This window comes from Cucumis melo, chromosome 8 (genome assembly GCF_025177605.1).
Source record: "Cucumis melo cultivar AY chromosome 8, USDA_Cmelo_AY_1.0, whole genome shotgun sequence".
Lineage (NCBI taxonomy): Eukaryota > Viridiplantae > Streptophyta > Magnoliopsida > Cucurbitales > Cucurbitaceae > Cucumis > Cucumis melo.
Window position 1 is genome coordinate 32,434,252 of NC_066864.1, and position 19,856 is coordinate 32,454,107.

The window sequence follows — 19,856 nt, forward strand, 5'->3', positions numbered from 1 at the left end:
AAAGATGCTCTATTTGCCAAACAACTAAAGGTAATTCTCAAAATACATGTTTGTACACTCCTTTGCCTATTCCTTCTACTATTTGGGAGGATTTGTCTCTAGATTTTGTTTTAGGCTTACCAAGAACTCAAAGAGTTCATGATTTTGTTTTTGTAGTAGTAGATCGCTTTAGTAAAATGGCCCATTTCATCTCTTGTAAAAAAAACTTCTGATGCTTTGAATATAGACTTGTTTTTTCGAGAAATTGTTAGATTACATGGAATTCCTAAAACTATAGTTTCGGATAGAGATGTAAAATTTTTGAGTCATTTTTTAAGATCCCTATGGAGAACTTCGACACCAAACTTCTGTTTAGTACCGCCAGCCATCCTCAAACTGATGGCCAAAAAGAGGTGACCAACCGAACTCTTGGCAACCTCATTCGGTGTCTTAGTGGGGACAAGCCTAAACAATGGGACTTAGCTTTACCCCAAGCAGAATTCGTATTCAACCACATGGCAAATCACTCAACAAGGAAGTCCCTATTTGAGGTTGTATATACTAGTCTCCCTTGTGTCACTTTTAATTTAGCTAATCTACCATTTGTTGTTGATGTTAGTATGGAGGTGGCTGAACGTATTTCCAAACTACACCAAGAAGTCAAGAGTCATTTAGAGCTTGCTAATGACTCCTACAAAATAGCCGTTAACTCTCACAAACACTTTAAGGGATGTCAAGTGGGTGACCTAGTTATGGTGTACCTTCGAAAATCAAGATTCCCTGCTGGTCATCATTCCAAAATGACAAACAAGCGCATGGGTCCATTTCAAATATTGGAGAGACTCAGCCCCAATGCTTACTGAGTAGATCTCTTGACAAACTTAAGAATCAACCCATCATTCAATGTTGCTGACCCGTTCCCATACCATGCTCTAGATTCCTTTTCTTTAGCTTCTTAATTCTCACTCGAGGTCGAGTTTGTTCCTAGGGGACGGGTTTGATGTAGAACATCCTCCTTTCTTGATGTTTCTTTAAAATTCTTTAACATTTCTTTAGAAAATTCTTGAATATCTTGAATTACCATTTTATATCTTGAGATTAGTTATTCTTTAGTTAATTCTTGTCTCTTGAGCTAGTTCTAAAATAAACTAACTCAATCTTAAAAGTTAGTTCTAAAATAACTAACTTCAACAACTCTGGTAATTTTCCGGCCTATATAAAGACTTCCCTTTTCATTAATAAAACACGTCAGAAATATTATTCAGGAAAATTCTTAAAATTTCTGCATTACTGCATCAAGTAGTTTGTGGATTAGTGAAAAATTCTATCGTGAAGGTGAGAAGCAAAAGAGCTTGTTGGATTGGGTGCCTGATTTTGCGTTTAAGGTGCCCACTGTCGTCTTAGTAGTGAGACATTTTCTTTGGTTTGGTCTAAGATTGAGGAGGAGATTATACAAAAGAGTGTGGATTAGAGTTATGAGATTTATCCATTCTGTGCAAATTTGGCCGTTTTTATTTACAGCAGTAAATGAGCTATTAAATGAGCTATTAGGGCTTCGATTGGTGACTAGGGACTGGGAGAGTTTTTAGATGATGTTGTGAAGGCATGGGATCTTGGCTTGATTGCAGAAGGCAGAAAAGTTGCGTTTGTTGAGGGTAGGGTTTCAATTTTGGATGTTCCTCCATTTTTTAGGACTAAGGGGTCGTTTGGGAAAGAGTTGGGTTATGGAAGAGTTAGGATTATGATAAAACTAGTGTTATGATAAGATGTGTTTGGGGGAAGGGTTTAGGAAGGTAGTGTTATGATAAGATGCGTTTGGAAGAAGGGTTATGTGGGTAGGGTTATGATAGTGTTATGATAAGATGTGTTTGGGGGAAGAGTTATTAAGTAGTGTTATGATATTTTTTTTTCTAAAATATATAATGTAGATCCAATACATAAATTTCATAAATTTATTTTATTAAATAATCTTATTTTTCTTAAAATCATTTGTCTTAATTTTCTTAATTACCATGTTGTTGACGTTAATTCGAGAGGAATGTATTCTTTTTATCAATGTTATATATTTGTTCATTAAGTTAGTTCATAAATTACAAAATGCTACAATCTCATTATTGAAATTGAAATTTGTATATTTTTTGTTTTAATTTAATCTCCGATTCACATTTTTAATCTAAAATTTCAATATCATTTGTTAAATTCATTTTTATGTTTTTTTTGTATAATATATATAATTTAAATAGTAACTCATAACTTCACTCTGTGCATTTTTTCTAAATTACTTTCACGGTCACCCAAATTAACAATTATGCATTTCTTATTACATAATTGTGAGATGCTTTAGTAAACTAATACTCTCTATAGCCCTTTTCAAACAATTTTGCAAAAAAATGAACAAAAGAAACACCGAATGAATCAAAATTTCTTTACAGCTGAAATTGACAATCAAAATTTTTTTACCCAAAGAACAGTTGAAATTTCAAAATGCTACAATCTCATTATTGAAATTGAAATTTGTATATATTTTGTTTTAATTTAATCTCCGATTCACATTTTTAATCTAAAATTTTCATTAAATTTTCAATATCCTTTGTTAAAAATTCAACTTTATGTTTTTTTTGTATAATATATATAATTGAAATAGTAACTCATAACTTCACTCTTTGATTTTTTTCCAAATTACTTTCACGGTCACCAAAATTAACAATTATGCATTTCTTATTACATAATTGTGAGATAGTTCAGTAAACTAATACTCTCTATAGCCCTTTTCAAACAATTTTGCAAAAAAAATGAACAGAAGAAACACCGAATGAATCAAAATTTCTTTACACGAAGAAGAGTTGAAATTGACAATCAAAATTTCTTTACACAAAGAACAGTTGAAATTGACAATTAGTATTTTTATTAAATAAAAACTTACGTAAGGTATAAACAGATTGTTGAGAAAGATCATTTTGAAGAAGATTAGTGTAAATTAACGACTAATTCTACACACCCACCGAAGAAAATTGTTGAAATATAGTAAAATCCCAAAGTTATTTATCATCTAATATCTCAAAATCAAACCCCAAAAGATTAAGGGTGAAAAAAAAAGAAGAAAAAAACAGTTTCAAGAACAAGAAGAGGAAGAGGCAAAATCCATAGTTTAGATATAGGTTTAGTCACCCTCTTCCCTAAAACTCCATATGTATAATCAGAGAGTGATTTCAATTTTCCAAACTCAAAAGACAAAGAATCCCAAAAAAAGGAAACGAAAAATAAAATCTCTTCCCCCTTTTGCAGATTCTCAAACCCCATCTCTTCTTTTTCTTCTTCTTCCCGGTTATTTTTGTTGTTCTAACGAGTTCCTTTTAAAACCTAAGCGGTGGCGACGGTGCCGGCACAAACAGGGTACTCCGACGGAGGAGAAGATTTATTAAGAGAAGTAGATCTTCTTCTGAGGTTGGGAGAGGAAAACGAGAGGGCTTTAGTGTCGGAGATGGTATCGAATCGAAGAGTAAACTGGAAAGATTTAGAGGAGAAAACGTAGACAAAAACGATGAAAGAGGAAGAAGAAAGAGTTGGACGGAGAAGGGAAGGATGGATAAAATCGGGAAGGATTACCACGGTTTCAAGGGGTATTACGCAAGAGGCAGGAAGAGTGAAGGAGTAGTGTGAAAAGGATTTGGGGGATTATGGAAACCCTAAAACTAGGGTTTTCATAAATTGAGCCCCAATCAAGGGTTAGGGTTATGGAAACCCAATCCTACAAAAACAAATCAGGGCCTAAACAGCCCCTAAAGGTTTTTTTTTTCAGAACTGGCTAGTTGGTGCGGACTTATCAATTGATGGTGATATTGAAGGACTCAATCTTTGGGAGGAGGAGATCTCTTTTCACGCAAAAGGTAAGGAAGATGGCTTTATTTCACTGGTTTGCTCGGTTAACGTTTAAGAAGCTTTTTTCTAATCAAGTTTAGGGTCGGCTAGAGAGAGGGAGAAGGATTCCGGTGAGAAGAAGGTGGAACAAAGCCCAAGGCCTTCTGACACAATAAGCTTGTCTATTTCGGGACATCAAAAGGGCAGAAAGGTGTTTCAAAGGAAAGTCGGTGATGTAGTAGGAACAGGGTATTATGGCCAAATCCTTAATTTATTAGGATTATAGTTAGGATTATTTTCTTTGGTTTTATAGGATTAGGATTAATTTTTTATTATTTAGGATTATGATTGAGTTTCTTTTATTAATTAGGATTAAGATTAGGATTAGTTTGTTTTTGATATAATTAGATACTTGTTTTCTTGTATTCACAACTTTTGATATTCAATCAAATTCTCTCATTTGGTATACACCACAGAGAAGAAACCTCCGAAATTGAAGAAGAGAAACTTTAAGGATTTTCGGAGGGAAGTTCGGCGGTCATCGGGACGGTGAAGAAGCATGGGAAACTGACCTGTTACTGAAGGAGTTTGGAAGGGGACTTGACCGAATTAGGTTGAGAAGAGTTTAATTCTCGTTTAAGCCTGGAATGACTCTTGGACTTTCACTAGGCAATAAAGGAGACTCGGTCCAAAAACTTCTCTTTCTTCATTAATTGAGACTTTTCAATTTCCATACGCACATTCACACCAAAGGCGATTGCTGAATCTGAAACTTCGTGTGGAGTATCATCGGACGGGGAAGATTTTAAAACTTTCCAATGAGGTCTGGACTACTTCTGGTGTAAGCTTCCGCGAGAAGTATAACAAATTAACATTGCTTCCGATCAAATTTTAATGTAGCTCGGCTTGTTCTGTGTAAGAAGAACCCATTTTGGCTGTAGAGTAAAACAATCACTCCATCTTGAGCCACCTGGTTCAAGTGAATTAAATCCACTGTGTTGGTGATATCTGTGAAGAACAAATCTCCTTGGAGGATTTAAAAAGATACTTTCTTCAATTGATACTTGGAGGATCAATACTTTCAAGGTCACCAAAATTTAAAAAGATACTTCCTCTAGTTTCTTATTTAATTAATCTCTATCCTAGCCGATAAAATGCCACAGATATTTTTTTGGTGAAGCAGATTCAATCAGAGGAAGGTGCCACCTTAATTTCTTCAATTTTCTTTTTAGAACTTTAGGGCGAGATTCTTCTTTTTGAAGGGGTGGTTTTTTTGGGGCAAGTTCTTATTAATCTTCATTTAATCATTATGTTGTCCTTTTTACTTCACTTTTAAAATTTTAGTTTGCTTTGGATCCTCAATAAATAAAGAATTCCTCCTTTCTATCCATAAATTTGTATTGGTAATGAAGACTTGAATTTGATTCTTGGAGAATTCTTCTTGTTAATCTCTATTCTACACCATTCATAAAAGAATAGCGGTGGAAAATGTTTTATTCAGACGGTCTTAATTTGTCTGAGGATTTCTCTTGTAAGTCTTCTATTAGGATTTTAGTTGATTCCTCCCCTGTGGTCTGGTTGGTCCTTAACGTTTTATAGAGTATAATGATTCCATAAGAAGTCGGATTCTTTGCCTTACAAGTTCGCTTTGTCGTGTGAATCCATGGATAAGGTTTTGAGAAAGTTGCCTTTGTTAACATGTTCCTTTTCTTGCATTCTTTGTCTAAATGTGGAGGAAAATCTAGATTAGCGTCTTTGTCAGTGTCAGTATGCAAGATTGTCCGATTCAGTATGCGAGATTCGTTTGGAACTATTTCTTGTAGGAGTTCGATTTCTTGCTTACTAGCAGAATGAGTTTGTTGGATGATTGGAGAGTTCTTCTATCCCTTTCAAAGACAAAGGGCGCCTTTTTTGGTTTGCAACGGTATGTGCTTTATTGTGGGATTTGTGGGGCAAAAGAAATAGTGAAGTGTTTAAGGGTATGGAAAGGGACCTTAATGGGGTGGTTTTGGTGAAGTTTCATGTTTCTTTGTGTGCTTTGGTTTCAAATGCTTTTTGTAATTACACTCGAGGCAATTGTTTACCTAATTGGAGACCCTTTGTTTAGTTGGGTTTTTATGGGCTTGTATTTTTTTATGCCCTTGTATTCTTTTATTCTTTCTCAATAAAAGCAGTTGTTTCTCTTAAAAATAAAAAAAAAATAAAAAATAAAAAAACTGAGTAAAAGCACTTATTGCTGATCACGTTTGCCCTTTTTCATGTTATTGTGCTTTCGTAGCCTCTTTTCTCACAAGTTAAATTGTTCTCATTTAATGTTTTTTATGTAGTATAATTGAAAAGGCTGGTAATGCATTAGAAGTTCTGAAAGAAGTTCTTGATGCAGTTGATCCTCAACATCCTGAGGTATATTCTCTTGCCAATTTTGACTCTCTCTCTCTCTATATATATCTATATCTCTTTATATAAATATGTGTTGGCTGTGAATATGTTAATTAGGTGTAATTATCAATGGCTTATTTCTTATTTCAATTCTTTCTTTTTGCGTTTCGAGCCTTTTTTTCTTGGAAGAAGTTGTGCAACTTACTACTGAACTATAGTAATTCAAATATTCCTTTTCATTAAAATTAAGATAGACACTTGATCATGCAAGATTTAACTCTCTAAAACCCTAAAAAATCGTCGTCACCACTTATAGAGATTGCCAAGTTGAAATTCTAGTTGCTTATCCTAACTAGTGCAATCTACTTCTAGTCAAACTCGCAAGTTAAGGTGTTCATGTTTAAGTTGTCATTGGTTGGAATGTGTCAGCAAGAGAAGAGACGCTTGAATGTCTTCATGATCATTGTTGCATAAGCCTTTGCCTTCGCCCTCCATTATTGTGTGTTGCTTCTGCTGCTTCTCCATCACAACTTTTGGTCGTTGATGTGTTTGTGTTACTGTCTGTCTATCGTCATGTGTTGCCATGTGAAATAAGTTGGATTGATACTATCATTCATGGGCTTCATGTTCGTGCTCAATTGTTGACCATCATGACCGTCAATTGAAGGTTTTTTGGTCGTTGACCATAAGTGATGTTCGTACTTCATGCCTCCATTAGGTTTAAATTTTATTTAATCCAATTTGGTTGAATTTGGTTCAACATTTGGTTTAGTTTAGTTCAGAATACAGTTGGTTTCTTTCTATTTTGTTCATGTCGGTCTGTTATGGTATGGTTCGATTTGGTTTTTTGTCACAATTTGTGTATATATATTTATCGAAACAACCACTTCTCATATGTATATATATTGAAACAAGCACTTCCATTGAGAAAAAAATGAAAGAATACAACCACAGGCATACAAAAAGCCAATCCCACAAAAGAGAGAAGCCCTTGTACAAGTATGGACACCGACTATGGAAAAGAAACAAGATAATGAACAAGATAATGAACAAGAGACCAACTCTCACTAAGGTCCTTTTCCCTCCCTCTAAAAGTCCTATTATTTCACTCAGCCCACAGTCCATAAGATCACACACACTCGAAAAGCCATAAAGAGTGACTCTTTTCTCTCTTTGAGGTGGATTGTGGAGAAACTCCTCAATCATACTTGTAGTAACCCTCTAACAAGCCACATAGAAGCCAAACGTTTGGAAAAAAACTGCTTCCGAGTAGAACTGGTATACTCACACGACCAAAGTATATGATCCAAATCTTGCTCTGTCTTCCAACAAAGAAGACAATAGAACAACCAAACAAGTGAAGGTGACTTCCTCACCAGCTAATCCATTGTACTAGCAAAACAATGAAAAACTTGCCCGATAAAGAACCTCATGTTTCAAGAAATCTTAATTCTCTAGAGAATCGAGAAGTTCGAGACACCTATGGGAGATTGATCAACCAGAAAAAAAATTACACGAGAATCCGTCCAAAGGCTTGGTTTTCCAGACTCTCACATTCCTTCTCCCAAGCCTAAAAAGGTGACTTTCGAGTAAGACAAGAAGAAAGGCCACATCCAACATTTCCCTATTGAAAAGAGAAGGATATAGATCAAACATAAAGAAGCACGAGGTTGTAGACTCAACAATATTATAGTTTATAAATTATTCTATTGGAAAGACGTCTTTCCCCCACCAAATGATCTTTCCAAAAATATGTGCCCTTTCCCTCCCCCACCACACAAGGGACTAAGTGAACAACTGAATGGAGCTTCTTTGAAATATCCTTCCACAAGTCCCGTGTGTACCTGTCAGTGGAAAATCCAAATCTTTTAGAAATTTCCACCTTCAAAATTCAATCAGTCTCAGATATACTAGGTCAGTATCTCCTCGTCCCGCTAGTGCTCGTTTTAATTACTCAAGCTTCATAGATTCTAACACTGAAATCACTTTAATCCGAGGGTCTCCATACCAATCAGTTGAGTTAGTGCAGAAGTCAAATACAGAAATTATCTTTCCTTATAGTGTCAACAGTGAAAGATTCCCCGGGTTTAACGAAAATTCAAGAAGACAAAGTAAAGGTTGAAATTGAAGCAGTGGACTTGATTTCCCTTTTCAAAGTGGAATGTGGTAGTTTAGCAATATTCCTAGCTCCTCCCCAATTAATGTTGGTATAAGTAAGTCATTGTAAAGCATGTGCTCAGATTTTTCTCTCATGAAGATCATTTCTTGGAATACAAGAGGCCTAAAAGACCCATCCAAACTTTCTGCTCTTAAGAAGTTCATCAAAAGCCATCACCAGGATATGGTTATGATCAAAGAATCAAAAATGGAAAATCTGGATGCAAATTTCATTAAAACAATCTGGAGCTCATTGGATATAGGTTGGGAATCAGTGGATTCATTTGGCGCATACGGAGGCATTCTTATTTTATGGGATAAAAGCAAAATCACAGTGATGGAAACCATAAGAGGAAGATATTCCCTTTCAATAAAATGTGTCACTTTGTGCAAGAAGTGTTGTTGGGTTACAAATGTCTATGGTTCGTGTGGTTATCGAGAAAGGAAACTTGTTTGGCCAGAATTCAAACTATCACAGAATGTGGAGAAGAGGCTTGGTGTTTGGGAGGAGACTTTAATATAACCAGGTGGGCTTACAAGAGGATTCCAGTTGGCAGAAGCACAAGAAGAATGAGACAGTTTAATGACTTTATAGATTCGGCCAATACAATGGAAGTTTCCCTTCAAAATGGCAGATTCACTTGGTCAAGAGAGGGTGGCACAGCTGCAAGATCTTTGCTGGACAGTTTTTTTTTATCAATAATGAATGGGATGATGAATTTGAAAACTCGAGTGTCCTGTAAAGCAAGAACTTTCTCCGATCACTTCCCATTATTATTAGAGGCTAGTGCAGTATTATGGGGGCCATCCCCATTCAGTTTTTGTAATAGTTGGTGTTGATAAAAGAGTGCAACACAGTCGTTGAGGAAGCTTCGAAAAGCGCCTCAGACACTGGTTTGGGCTGGTTTTGTTCTTCATGAGAGCTTCGTAAAGTTAAACTTGCTGTTAAAAGTTGGCATGGTACTCATTTGATTGATCTAAAACCAAATGTTACTCATTTTGTAGAAAGTGTGGGTTTGAATGAAGTGGAAGTCACTCAAAATCAGGCATCCAAATAGAACTGGTATGTATTTACAGAATTGAAGAAAGAAACTTTGTACAGAAAGGTAAACTAAATTAGCTTGCTGTAGGAGATGAAAATACAGGTTTTTTTCACATATTTCTTAGTGCAAAAAAGAGGAAAAACTTAATCACAGGATTTGTGGATGAGCAAGGGGTGATAACGAAGTCTTTTCGTGACATTGAAAAGGTTATACCGGGGTTCTATGAAGGTTTTTACAAAAGACTTCTAGGAGTTAGATATCTACCTTTTATGGCAGATTGGTCTTGTGTCTCTGTTTCTCAAAACTTATCACTTGTCAACAGCTTCTCTGAGAGGGAAATTCTCAAGGCAATTAAGGCACTAGGAGGCAATAAAGCTCCTAAACCGGATGGCTTTGCCACAAAATTTTTAGTGGCCAAATCTTAAAGAAAGTTTCAAGAGATTGTTCGATGACTTCCACAAAAAATGGAAAGCTTAATGCTTGCATTCAAGAGAACTTCATTTGCTTAATTTAGAAGAAAGAAGATGTGATTCATGTAAGAGACTTCAGACCCATTAGTCTCACATCAATCACCTACAAAGTTGTTGCCAAGGTGCTATATATGCTCAAAGGGGTTATAGATTCAATAATCAGCCCTTTTCAAAATGCTTTCATTGAAGGTAAATCAAAGGGGTTTCTGATTTTGGAAAACTAATTCGACGATTCTTTTGGGAATGGAATTCTGGCAGCAAGATCAATCATTTGGCACCCTGGAGAAAGGTCAAACCTTCCCAGTTAGATGGGGGCTGGGTTTGGGTGGTTTAAAAAATAAAAATAAGGCTCTCCTTGCTAAATGGGGCTGGAGGTTTATGAAGGAAGATTCTGCGTTGTGGCGACAAGTAATTAAAAGCATTCATGGCTGCAAAAATTAAGAGTGGCAAACTCTAAACAAATCAGGAAACAACTTAAGAAGTTTGTGTTTCAGCATATTTAGAGAATGGAACAAGGTGGAAGTGTTGGCTACTTTCAAAATTGAGAATGGAAGGAGAGTAGCTTTCTGGTCAAATTCATGGGTTGGTATCTTCCTCTTAAATTTCAGTTCCCCAATATATTCAGATTAGGTCAGATGCCTAATGATTCAGTTGCTCCCCACTGGGATTTTGTCACAAAATCTTGGTCCTTAGTTTTTTGAAGATTGCTGAAAGATAAAGAACTTCAAGATTTCTAATGCCTATTAACCCTCATATCTTTGAAAGGATTAGCAGATTTGGATGATAGGAGAGTTTGGTCGTTAGAGACCTCGGTTCATTTCTCAGTTAAGTCCGTATCAAAACACCTTTGTCCTTCTTCCCCTTTAAAGCACTTTGGAAAACCAGCAGTCCAAGGAGAACAAATGTTCTGGTTTGGATTATGGCAGTTGGTCTTCTTAACTCCTCCAAGACTTCGCAAAGGAAGCTTCTCAATAATTGTTTGCTGCCATCAGTGGGTCCCCTTTGCTTGGAAGACAGTGAGCACCTAATACACTTATTCATCTTCTGTCTCTTCTCATCTAAATGTTGGTTTAACATATTTTCTATGCTCAAAACAACTTGGGTCTTTGATGGTTCTCTAAGCGCCAATGAGTTTCAATTATCGAGGGGGCCTTATTTATCAAGAAAAAACCTTTTCTAATATGGGTTAATTTGATAAAAGCACTGCTAGCGGAGATTTGGTTTGAGCGTAACCAACGCATTTTCCATGATAAAAAAGGGATTGGGTTGACATCGTAGACATTTCAAAAAGAAATGCAGCAGCTTGGTGCTCTTCGAATTCAGAATTCAAAGATTACTCAATACAAGATATCTACCTCAACTGGAATGCCTTCATCTGAAGAGAATCAGGGCTGTTATCCTCCAGATTAAAAAAAAATGGTTTCTTTAGAACTCAAGAACCAGCACATATTCATCAAAACTTGGGCACTACCATAGTATTCTGTTAAGACACTGCCTCGTTCCTTTTCTTTTACTTTCCAAAAACCAGATTACAGCACAAAAATCCAGTAATAAAACACTTCAAAGATTAAAGACAATAGCCTCTCCAAGGCTTGACAGAACAGACCAGCTGGTGAAATAAAAACACACACAGAATTTAACAACAAAGAACACAGACGAAAACAAGAACACCCTGAATAATTCCTTCCCCACTCCTCTACAACCTAAGGCTATTTAAGCACACAAAATAAACGGTAACCTGGTGTCGCCCCTCCCCTTTCCGGAGGTGGCTACTTCTGCCCTATCCGCTCAAAAACATTCGTACCCCTCTCTGCCCTCCTGTCCCCTTTTTATTGCCCACGACTAACTAACTGTGGGTCCCACTTTCTGGTCCCCATCCTCCTTGCTTTCTTCCCCTTCAACACGTGTTACCTCTGGGTTGGTCTCATGGCCATGATCCTCCTTGCCACTTGTCTCTCTTTCATTGGCTTCATGTTTCTTCTTATTTTCCTATGGTATGTAAATAGGATTGGTGGCCTAGCATCACTCTCCTCTTCCAAATCCACCTTGTCCTCAAGGTGAAAATCTGGAAACTGATATTTCATGTCAATGCAGCTTTCCCATGTTGCCTCGTGTGGGGGCAATCCCTTCCAACTGATCAGGGCTTCCCACTCCTTCGTTGCTGGATTCTTGCGATAGCTATATACCTCTTCCGGTCGTGTAATCCGTTCATGGTTTGCATTCATGTACGGATTCAGTGGTTGTACAGTCTCTCCTCTTCCTACAGCTTTCTTCAGTTGTGATACATGGAACACGGGGTGAATAGCAGCCGCTGCGGGAAGTTCTAGTTTATATGCTACCTTTCCGATCTTCTCTAAGACTCGATAAGGCCCGAAATACTTTGGTGATAGCTTTTCATTTCTTTTTTTTCTGAGGGAGGTCTGTCTGTAAGGCCGCAGTTTGAGGAATACCAGATCCCCTTCCTGGAACTCTACTTCTCTTCTCTTATTATCGGCGTGTTTCTTCATCCTTTCTTGGGCTAGTTTCAAATGCTCCTTCAGGGCTCCCAATGTTATATCTCTGTCTTTCAGCTGCTGGTCTAGTGTTGAATTAGGTGTCTCCATATCCCCATAGTAAATCAAGGGAGGAGGAAGGCGTCCATACACAGCTTGAAAAGGAGTAATTCCAATGGAACTATGATAGGTTGTATTATACCAATATTCTGCCCAATGTAACCATTGGCTCCACTCGTTCGGTTTTTCCCCACAAAAACACCTCAGATATGTTTCAATACTCTTATTCACCACCTCGGTCTGACCATCTGATTGGGGGTGATAGGAAGAGCTCCGGTTCAGCTTAGTTCCCGCCAAGCGGAAGAGTTCCTTCCAGAAATGGCTTAAGAAAACCTTGTCCCTGTCAGACTATCGATCTTGGATATCCATGAAGCCTGACCACCTCCTTTACAAATGTTTCAGCCACCATCTTGGCCGAAAACGGATGCTTAAGCAACAGAAAATGCCCATATTTACTTAGCCTATCTACCACCACGAATATCACATCCCATCCCTTGGATTTTGGCAGTCCTTCTATGAAATCCATGGATATATCACTCCATATTGCGTCTGGAATCTCTAAGGGCATCAGTAACCCTGCTGGAGATAAAGCCGATGACTTATTACGCTGGCAGATTGCACATTCTTCACAGTACCGCATGATGTCCTTCTTCATTCCCTTCCAGTAGATCTCTCCAGTCAACCGTTTATAGGTTCTTAAGAATCCTGAGTGCCCTCCGAACACAGAGTCATGGTATGTGTGTAGTATTGTAGGTAGCAATGCAGACTTGCTTGGAATCACCAACCGGCCCTTAAACTTCAACACCCCTTGATGCAGGGTGTAATGGGGTATCTCCATCCCTTCTTCGATTAGTCGGGTGATTTCTTGCAGTGCGGGGTCAAGCCTTGTTTCTTCCTTATTAATTTCCACGTCTATCATCGGGGGAGCTGTAATTTGATTCAGGTGTACTGCTGGAGATATCCTGGATAACGCGTCGGCTGCTTTATTTTCCAGCCCGGGTTGGTAAACCACTTCAAATGAATACCCCAGGAGCTTCGCTACCCACTTCTGATATTGAGGCTACACAACCCGTTGTTCCAATAAAAACTTAAGCGACCTTTGGTCTGTTTTCACTGTGAATTTCCTCCTTAGTAAGTAAGGTCTCCATCTTTGGACTGCAAGAACTACAGCAAGTAATTCTCTTTCGTATACTGGTCGTGCTCTGTCCCGCATACTTAGGGTCTTACTGAAATAAGCCACTGGCTTCCGGCATTGAGTCAGCACAGCCCCCACTCCAACTCCCGAAGCATCTGATTCAATTTCGAAAGGTAGGTTGAAATCTGGCATGGTGAGCACAGGGAGAGTCATCATGGCCTTTTTCAGCTTGCTAAAAGCGCCCTCGACTTCTGCATCCCATTTGTACGCTCCTTTCTTAAGTAGTTGGGTGAGTGGTGCTGCTATTGCTCCATAGTTCTTAACAAAACGCCTGTAATAGCCAGTCAGGCCAAGGAAGCCTCTAACTTCCCTCACATTGGATGGAGTTGGCCAGTCACTCACTGCCCTTATCTTTTCTGGATCTGCTTCCAAGCCCTATTCCGAGATGAAGTGTCCCAAATAACTAATCCGTGGTTTGGCGAAACTGCACTTCTCCATATTCACATATAACTCCCTGTCTTGTAGTAGTCCTAGCACCACTTCTAAGTGTTGAACATGTTCGTCCATCCCTCGGCTGTAGATTAGGATATCATCAAAAAATACCAGCACAAACCTTCTTAAGTATGGCTTGAACACTTGGTTCATCAGCGCCTGGAATGTAGAGGGGGCATTCGTCAATCCGAAAGGCATTACCAAGAACTCATAGTGCCCCTCGTGAGTTCTGAACGCGGTCTTCTCGATATCTTCAGGGCACATCCTAATTTGGTGATATCCGGCTTTGAGGTCTAACTTGGAGAATACGCTAGCCCCCTTCAGTTCGTCAAATAATTCTTCTATCACTGGTATGGGAAACTTGTCTGGTATCGTGACATTGTTCAGCGCTCGATAATCTACGCAGAACCTCCAACTCCCATCTTTCTTCCTCACTAACAGTACAGGGCTGGAGTATGGACTCTTACTCGGCCGTATGATCCCTGAAGATAGCATCTCATCCACCAATCTCTCCATTTCTTCCTTCTGATGATGCGCGTATCGATATGGTCGTACGTTCACTGGGTCAGTCCCACTCTTCAGGTATATGTGGTGTTCAATGCTGCGCTGGGGTGGAAGGGTCGCGGGCCATTCAAACACGCGGGCAAATTGCTTGAGCAGGGTCGCTATTGGTTCCGCGTTGACCTTTCCCTGCTCCTGATCCTGTTCATCTTCCAACTTCCCACATTCTAATGTCCTGCATTCTACTAGGAATCCCTGATCGTCAGCTCCCCACGTTTTCACTAGATTCTTCAGACTTACCCTCGTTTTGATCAAACTTGGATCCCCTCGTATCACAACCTTCCTCCCCTGGTGATGAAAAGTAAGCACTAACCTCTTCCAGTCGACTTCGGTCACCCCAAGAGAATGAAGCCACTGCATTCCTAGGATCATGTCAACTCCCCCCAACTGCAGTGGTAGGAAGCTATCGGTCACCTTCCAGCCATCCAATTGCACTTCAACACTTCGGCACAACCCCTTACCTTTGACTGCTGTTCCTGAGCCCAGGATTACTCCATAGTTTGGGGTCTCCTGCAATGTCAATCCTAACCTGGTCACCAAGTCCTCTGCGATGAAGTTGTGGGTCGCCCCACAATCGATCAAGATCACCACTTCTTCTTCTCCCACCTTTCCTTTTACTTTCATGGTTCCCGGATTGTTCAGTCCCACCACTGAGTTGATCGACAGCTCAATGTTTAAATTCTCCACGGTCTGCACTTCTACTGGTTTCATCTCAGTTTCGGCATCAAAAAACTCTTCCTCCACAATCTCCAATTCCTCCCCTCCTTCTTTGACTACCAGCATTCGTAGCTGCTTATGCTCCTTTGACTTGCACCGATGCCCTGCGAAATATTTCTCCCCACAGCGAAAACATAACCCCTTTTCCCTTCGAGCTTGGAACTCGGCATCAGATAATCGCTTTGCGGGCCCTTCCCGACGGTTGTCTCCCGTACCCACCTCTCTCAGTGTTATCGTTCTCATTGGCCAACTTCCACTGACCGTTCCCTCCTTCGTGGCTGCTGCGATGGGGCTCTTAGCCTGCTGTTGTTTATGGCCCGCTTTGCTGTCATAGGCGCTGACCAGCCCGCATTCCTTTCGGACCAGCTCTCTATTTTCTATCTTCAAGGCCAACTTCATCATTTGGGCCAGCCCAATGGGCTCCAGGGTTTCTACCTCCGACTTCAACCATGGATTTAACCCATTCATGAATGTTTCCTCTAGCACCACCGTAGGCAGGGAAGCCACCGGTGCCAATAGTTTATCAAAACGGTTCCGGTACTCCTCGACAGTGGACTCCTGCTTGATCGTTAAGAATCAGCCCACCAGTGTACCTTCCCTGGTCGCGCGGAATCTCACCAGCATTTTAAGCTTCAAGTCATCCCAACCGGTGAAAGCTTCCCTCTCTTCTTGTGATCGGTACCAGTCCAACGCCGGCCCATCGAAGCTGATCACTGCCACGGTAAGTCTCTCTGAATCCGTCAAGTTATGTATCTTGAAGTATCGGTCTGCTCGGAACAGCCACGAGTCGGGGTCGGTCCCGTCGAAGACCGGCATTTCAACTTTCTTAAATTTGCTCCGATCCACTGATCGCTCCTCCTCTGTTTTAACTTCTAACTTCGGTTCTTCGGCAGTCGCTGGATATATTGCTTCGGCCATGGTGACCTTGCTCGTGGACCCTTCTTCGGTCCTTCGCCCAGGAGAATCATCCTTAACGATTCCCTCAATATACTTCAGTATCACTTGCTGCTGCTGCGCCTGCTTATCGATTTGAGAGTTCATTTCCGCGATGCTTTTGGCTAGTAATGCTATGTTCTCCTCGATCATCGGCAGCCTTTTCATTTCCATCTCAACCGTCTCCAACCGTTCATCTGTAGCCTTCGTCATTGACATGATCTGCCCAGGTATGATGCTCTGATACCAAAAATGTTAAGACACTGCCTCGTTCCTTTTCTTTTACTTTCCAAAAACCAGATTACAGCACAAAAATCCAGTAATAAAACACTTCAAAGATTAAAGACAATAGCCTCTCCAAGGCTTGACAGAACAGACCAGCTGGTGAAATAAAAACACACACAAAATTTAACAACAAAGAACACAGACGAAAACAAGAACGCCCTGAATAATTCCTTCCCCACTCCTCTACAACCTAAGGCTATTTAAGCACACAAAATAAACGGTAACCTGGTGTCGGCCCTCCCCTTTCCGGAGGTGGCTACTCCTGCCCTATCCGCTCAAATACATTCGTACCCCTCTCTGCCCTCCTGTCCCCTTTTTATTGCCCACGACTAACTAACTGTGGGTCCCACTTTCTGGTCCCCATCCTCCTTGCTTTCTTCCCCTTCAACACGTGTTACCTCTGGGTTGGTCTCATGGCCATGATCCTCCTTGCCACTTGTCTCTCTTTCATTGGCTTCATGTTTCTTCTTATTTTTCCTATGGTATGTAAATAGGATTGGTGGCCTAGCATATTCTTTTTCTTTGAGAAAGAGTTTCATAAAATCAATTGATATTTTCAATGAAAATATTGAAAGAATTTACTTGTTGGGATTTGAGATAAACATGGACATCTCGTGGAGGTAAAAACTAAATTTGAATGGTAGTTTAGATGTTTACAATGTCATCGAATAAGAGAAGCATGTCATTTTAACTGCTACATTGTTATTTTCCAGGGGGCAAGAGATGAGTTTACCCTTGATCTTGTCGAACAGTGTTCATTTCAGAAGCAGAAACTAATGCATCTTGTGTTGTCTTCTCGGTATGGTTCCATCTTCGCCTGTTTCTTCCGCAATGCATCAGTAATTGATTCCATTCAATGAATGGATGTTTTTCCTAACTCAATGCTTTGTAAACAATAACGTACTGTGTTGTGAAACGATAACGTACTATGTTAAGTAAATGAAAAGGAGACATGAAGCTACAAAATATTGTTGATATCATAATTGACAACTTTGGTAAATGAAAAACTGTGCAGTGATGTTTTTGTTTTCGTAACAACTTTGCGTGTAACAGAAAGAATCTCTTATATTGCTCACCCTATGTTAAAAATTGTAGATAGCTCCAAGGATGCTGAATTTGACACATCTGTAGATCCCATAAATTAGTACATTATGAGAAATAAGCTTAACATAAAATGTTGCTTCCTTTTTTCAATTTGCTGACCTTGAACTCTCTGCTAGTTTTGATTTTCCTTTTCTATTCCTATATTGTGGTTGTAACTCTTGTTTGCCTGCCTTGGATATCCACTATTAATATTGCATGAGATAATCATTGTGTATTCTCTTTCACATCTCTCAATAAAACACGGTTATCATTATAATTTTATTTAATTGAAACATAATTGCTGTCACAAAAGAAAAATTAAAAAAAGAAAAAAAAACTGAAACACACTTGCAATAGCTTGTAATTCTATTGGTCTATCATTCTGATTTCCAGTTGCTTTCACTGTGTTTCAGGGACGAGAAGATTGTCTGTGGTGCCATTGAATTGAATGAGAAGCTCCAAAAGGTCCTTGCAAGACACGATGCCCTCCTCTCTGGTCAGTTTATGTCGACTCAAAATCAATTCAACGGCGAAGAAGTCGGTATGTCCAGATTACCTGCCAATCATTATAACCATGACGAAGGAGAAGATGAAGAAGAGGCTGAGCAACTCTACCGAAGGTAATACACTACATTCGATGTTGAGTTAGTATGGGGTGGTGTAAATATAAGCTAAGTGATATGGTCAATAACAGGTTGCGAAAAGGAAAGGCTTGTGTAATGCCTGAAGATGAAGAGGATTCTTCAGAGGAGCGACCATCATTGGGTTTGCTAGGATTGTCAATTCCAGTTGAACGAGCAAACCGTCCGATCATTCGACCTATCGACGAGAAGGTGTCGACGACATTGGAAATTCAGCATGGTCAGGGTGTTGGAATACCACCACCACCAGTAAAACATGCAGAAAGGGAGAAGTTCTTCAAGGAAAAAAAAATGGATGTTGGAGTTGGACATATGAGAGGACTTTCTTTACACAGTCGTAACGCTAGCAGCTCTCGAAGTGGAAGCATAGATTTCAATGAGTCATGAGGAGTGGTGTGAAGAAGTGTTTAGGAGTGCAATTTTATTTATTCTCACTTCAACTCATTATTTGTAAAGTTGAGTCATTTTTCTTTCTTTTCTATGAGTTTGATATCTTTAAATTAAGGTGCAAGGGCCAGTGACTTGCTGAATATATCTTTTATTCCATTCGTGTATAATTTTGTAATTTAAAGGTGGTTAACTATATCAAGTTTGCTGAAGGTGAAGAAAGCAAGGGGGGGGGGGGGGGGGGGGGGGGGGCGCGGCAATTGAAAGACCTTTATTTAATTTAATTTCTTTTTTTATTATAATGCCCGCGAACACATTTTTTGGTTTGACAATGTTATTTATTTATTTATTTGAACCAGCTATTATTCTTTTTGCTGCTCCTTTATACCATTTTGATGAGAAAAATGGTTCTTACCCTTCTTTTATATATGTTTTTCAAAGGATACCTGTTCCCTTCTACTCCAAGTTTGTTTCTTTAATACTATTATTTATATGTTGAACATAAATAATATTTCCCATCTATTGAATACTTACTTTGCTTAAAAAATGGATTATTATGTAATCTAGATTGATTTGTTTTGCTTTTATTAGCAAGTAATATATTCAGATCTCACAATAATGGCAGGGACCAAAGTTGAAGGTAGATGTGGTGAGTTGATATCTTGGGGGCTTAGAGGCTTTGATGAAGGAATCACAATTTGGAGATGACAGAGGTATTACCGTTAACCTAGCTCATCATTTGCAACAAGTATGCTTGGTAGTCCGTGGACTCTTTCCGTACCCCTCAGGCCATTGCTTGGGGTTGAACATAGAATTCATTGGAGAAACTCAGTTTCTTTGTCAATTGTGTAATAATGTTTGGAGTTGTGTTGTTTGCTCTCGCTTCTGGATCTTCAAACTTCTCCTTAGCCTGCTTCTCTATTGGTCGAGGTTGAGGAATTTCATTTTCATGAATTCTCCATGGGTGTCCATCTTGATCAAAATCTTCTCCATTTAGGATGTTTGCTCCATGATGAAAATGGTTATCCTCACAATTTTATGGATATAGATATGATCCTATCACAAGATTTCTCTTCAAAAGCTCAAGTATAAACTTCTAAAGGGTGATTGATTTGGTGAGTACCGAGGTCAGACTTAGGGATTTTTTAACCAAGTTAACCAATCTAAGGTGTTTTTCTTTGGTT

At 39.1% G+C, this 19,856-nt stretch overlaps 1 protein-coding gene across 3 annotated transcripts in view; it reads left to right on the forward strand.

The window, feature by feature from the left end:
- The window catches only part of LOC103491258 (TOM1-like protein 5), a 52,294-nt gene extending 33,396 nt beyond the window's left edge, over positions 1-18,898 (forward strand). For all 3 annotated transcript variants that reach the window (XM_051089378.1, XM_051089377.1, XM_008451137.3), the window contains exons 8-11: positions 6,165-6,240; positions 17,275-17,360; positions 18,058-18,264; positions 18,339-18,898. In XM_051089378.1, coding sequence (XP_050945335.1) covers positions 6,165-6,240; positions 17,275-17,360; positions 18,058-18,264; positions 18,339-18,672 — 703 coding nt within the window. In that variant the 3' untranslated portion in view covers positions 18,673-18,898. The remainder of the gene's footprint in view (positions 1-6,164; positions 6,241-17,274; positions 17,361-18,057; positions 18,265-18,338) is intronic.
- The last annotated feature ends 958 nt before the right edge of the window (positions 18,899-19,856 follow it).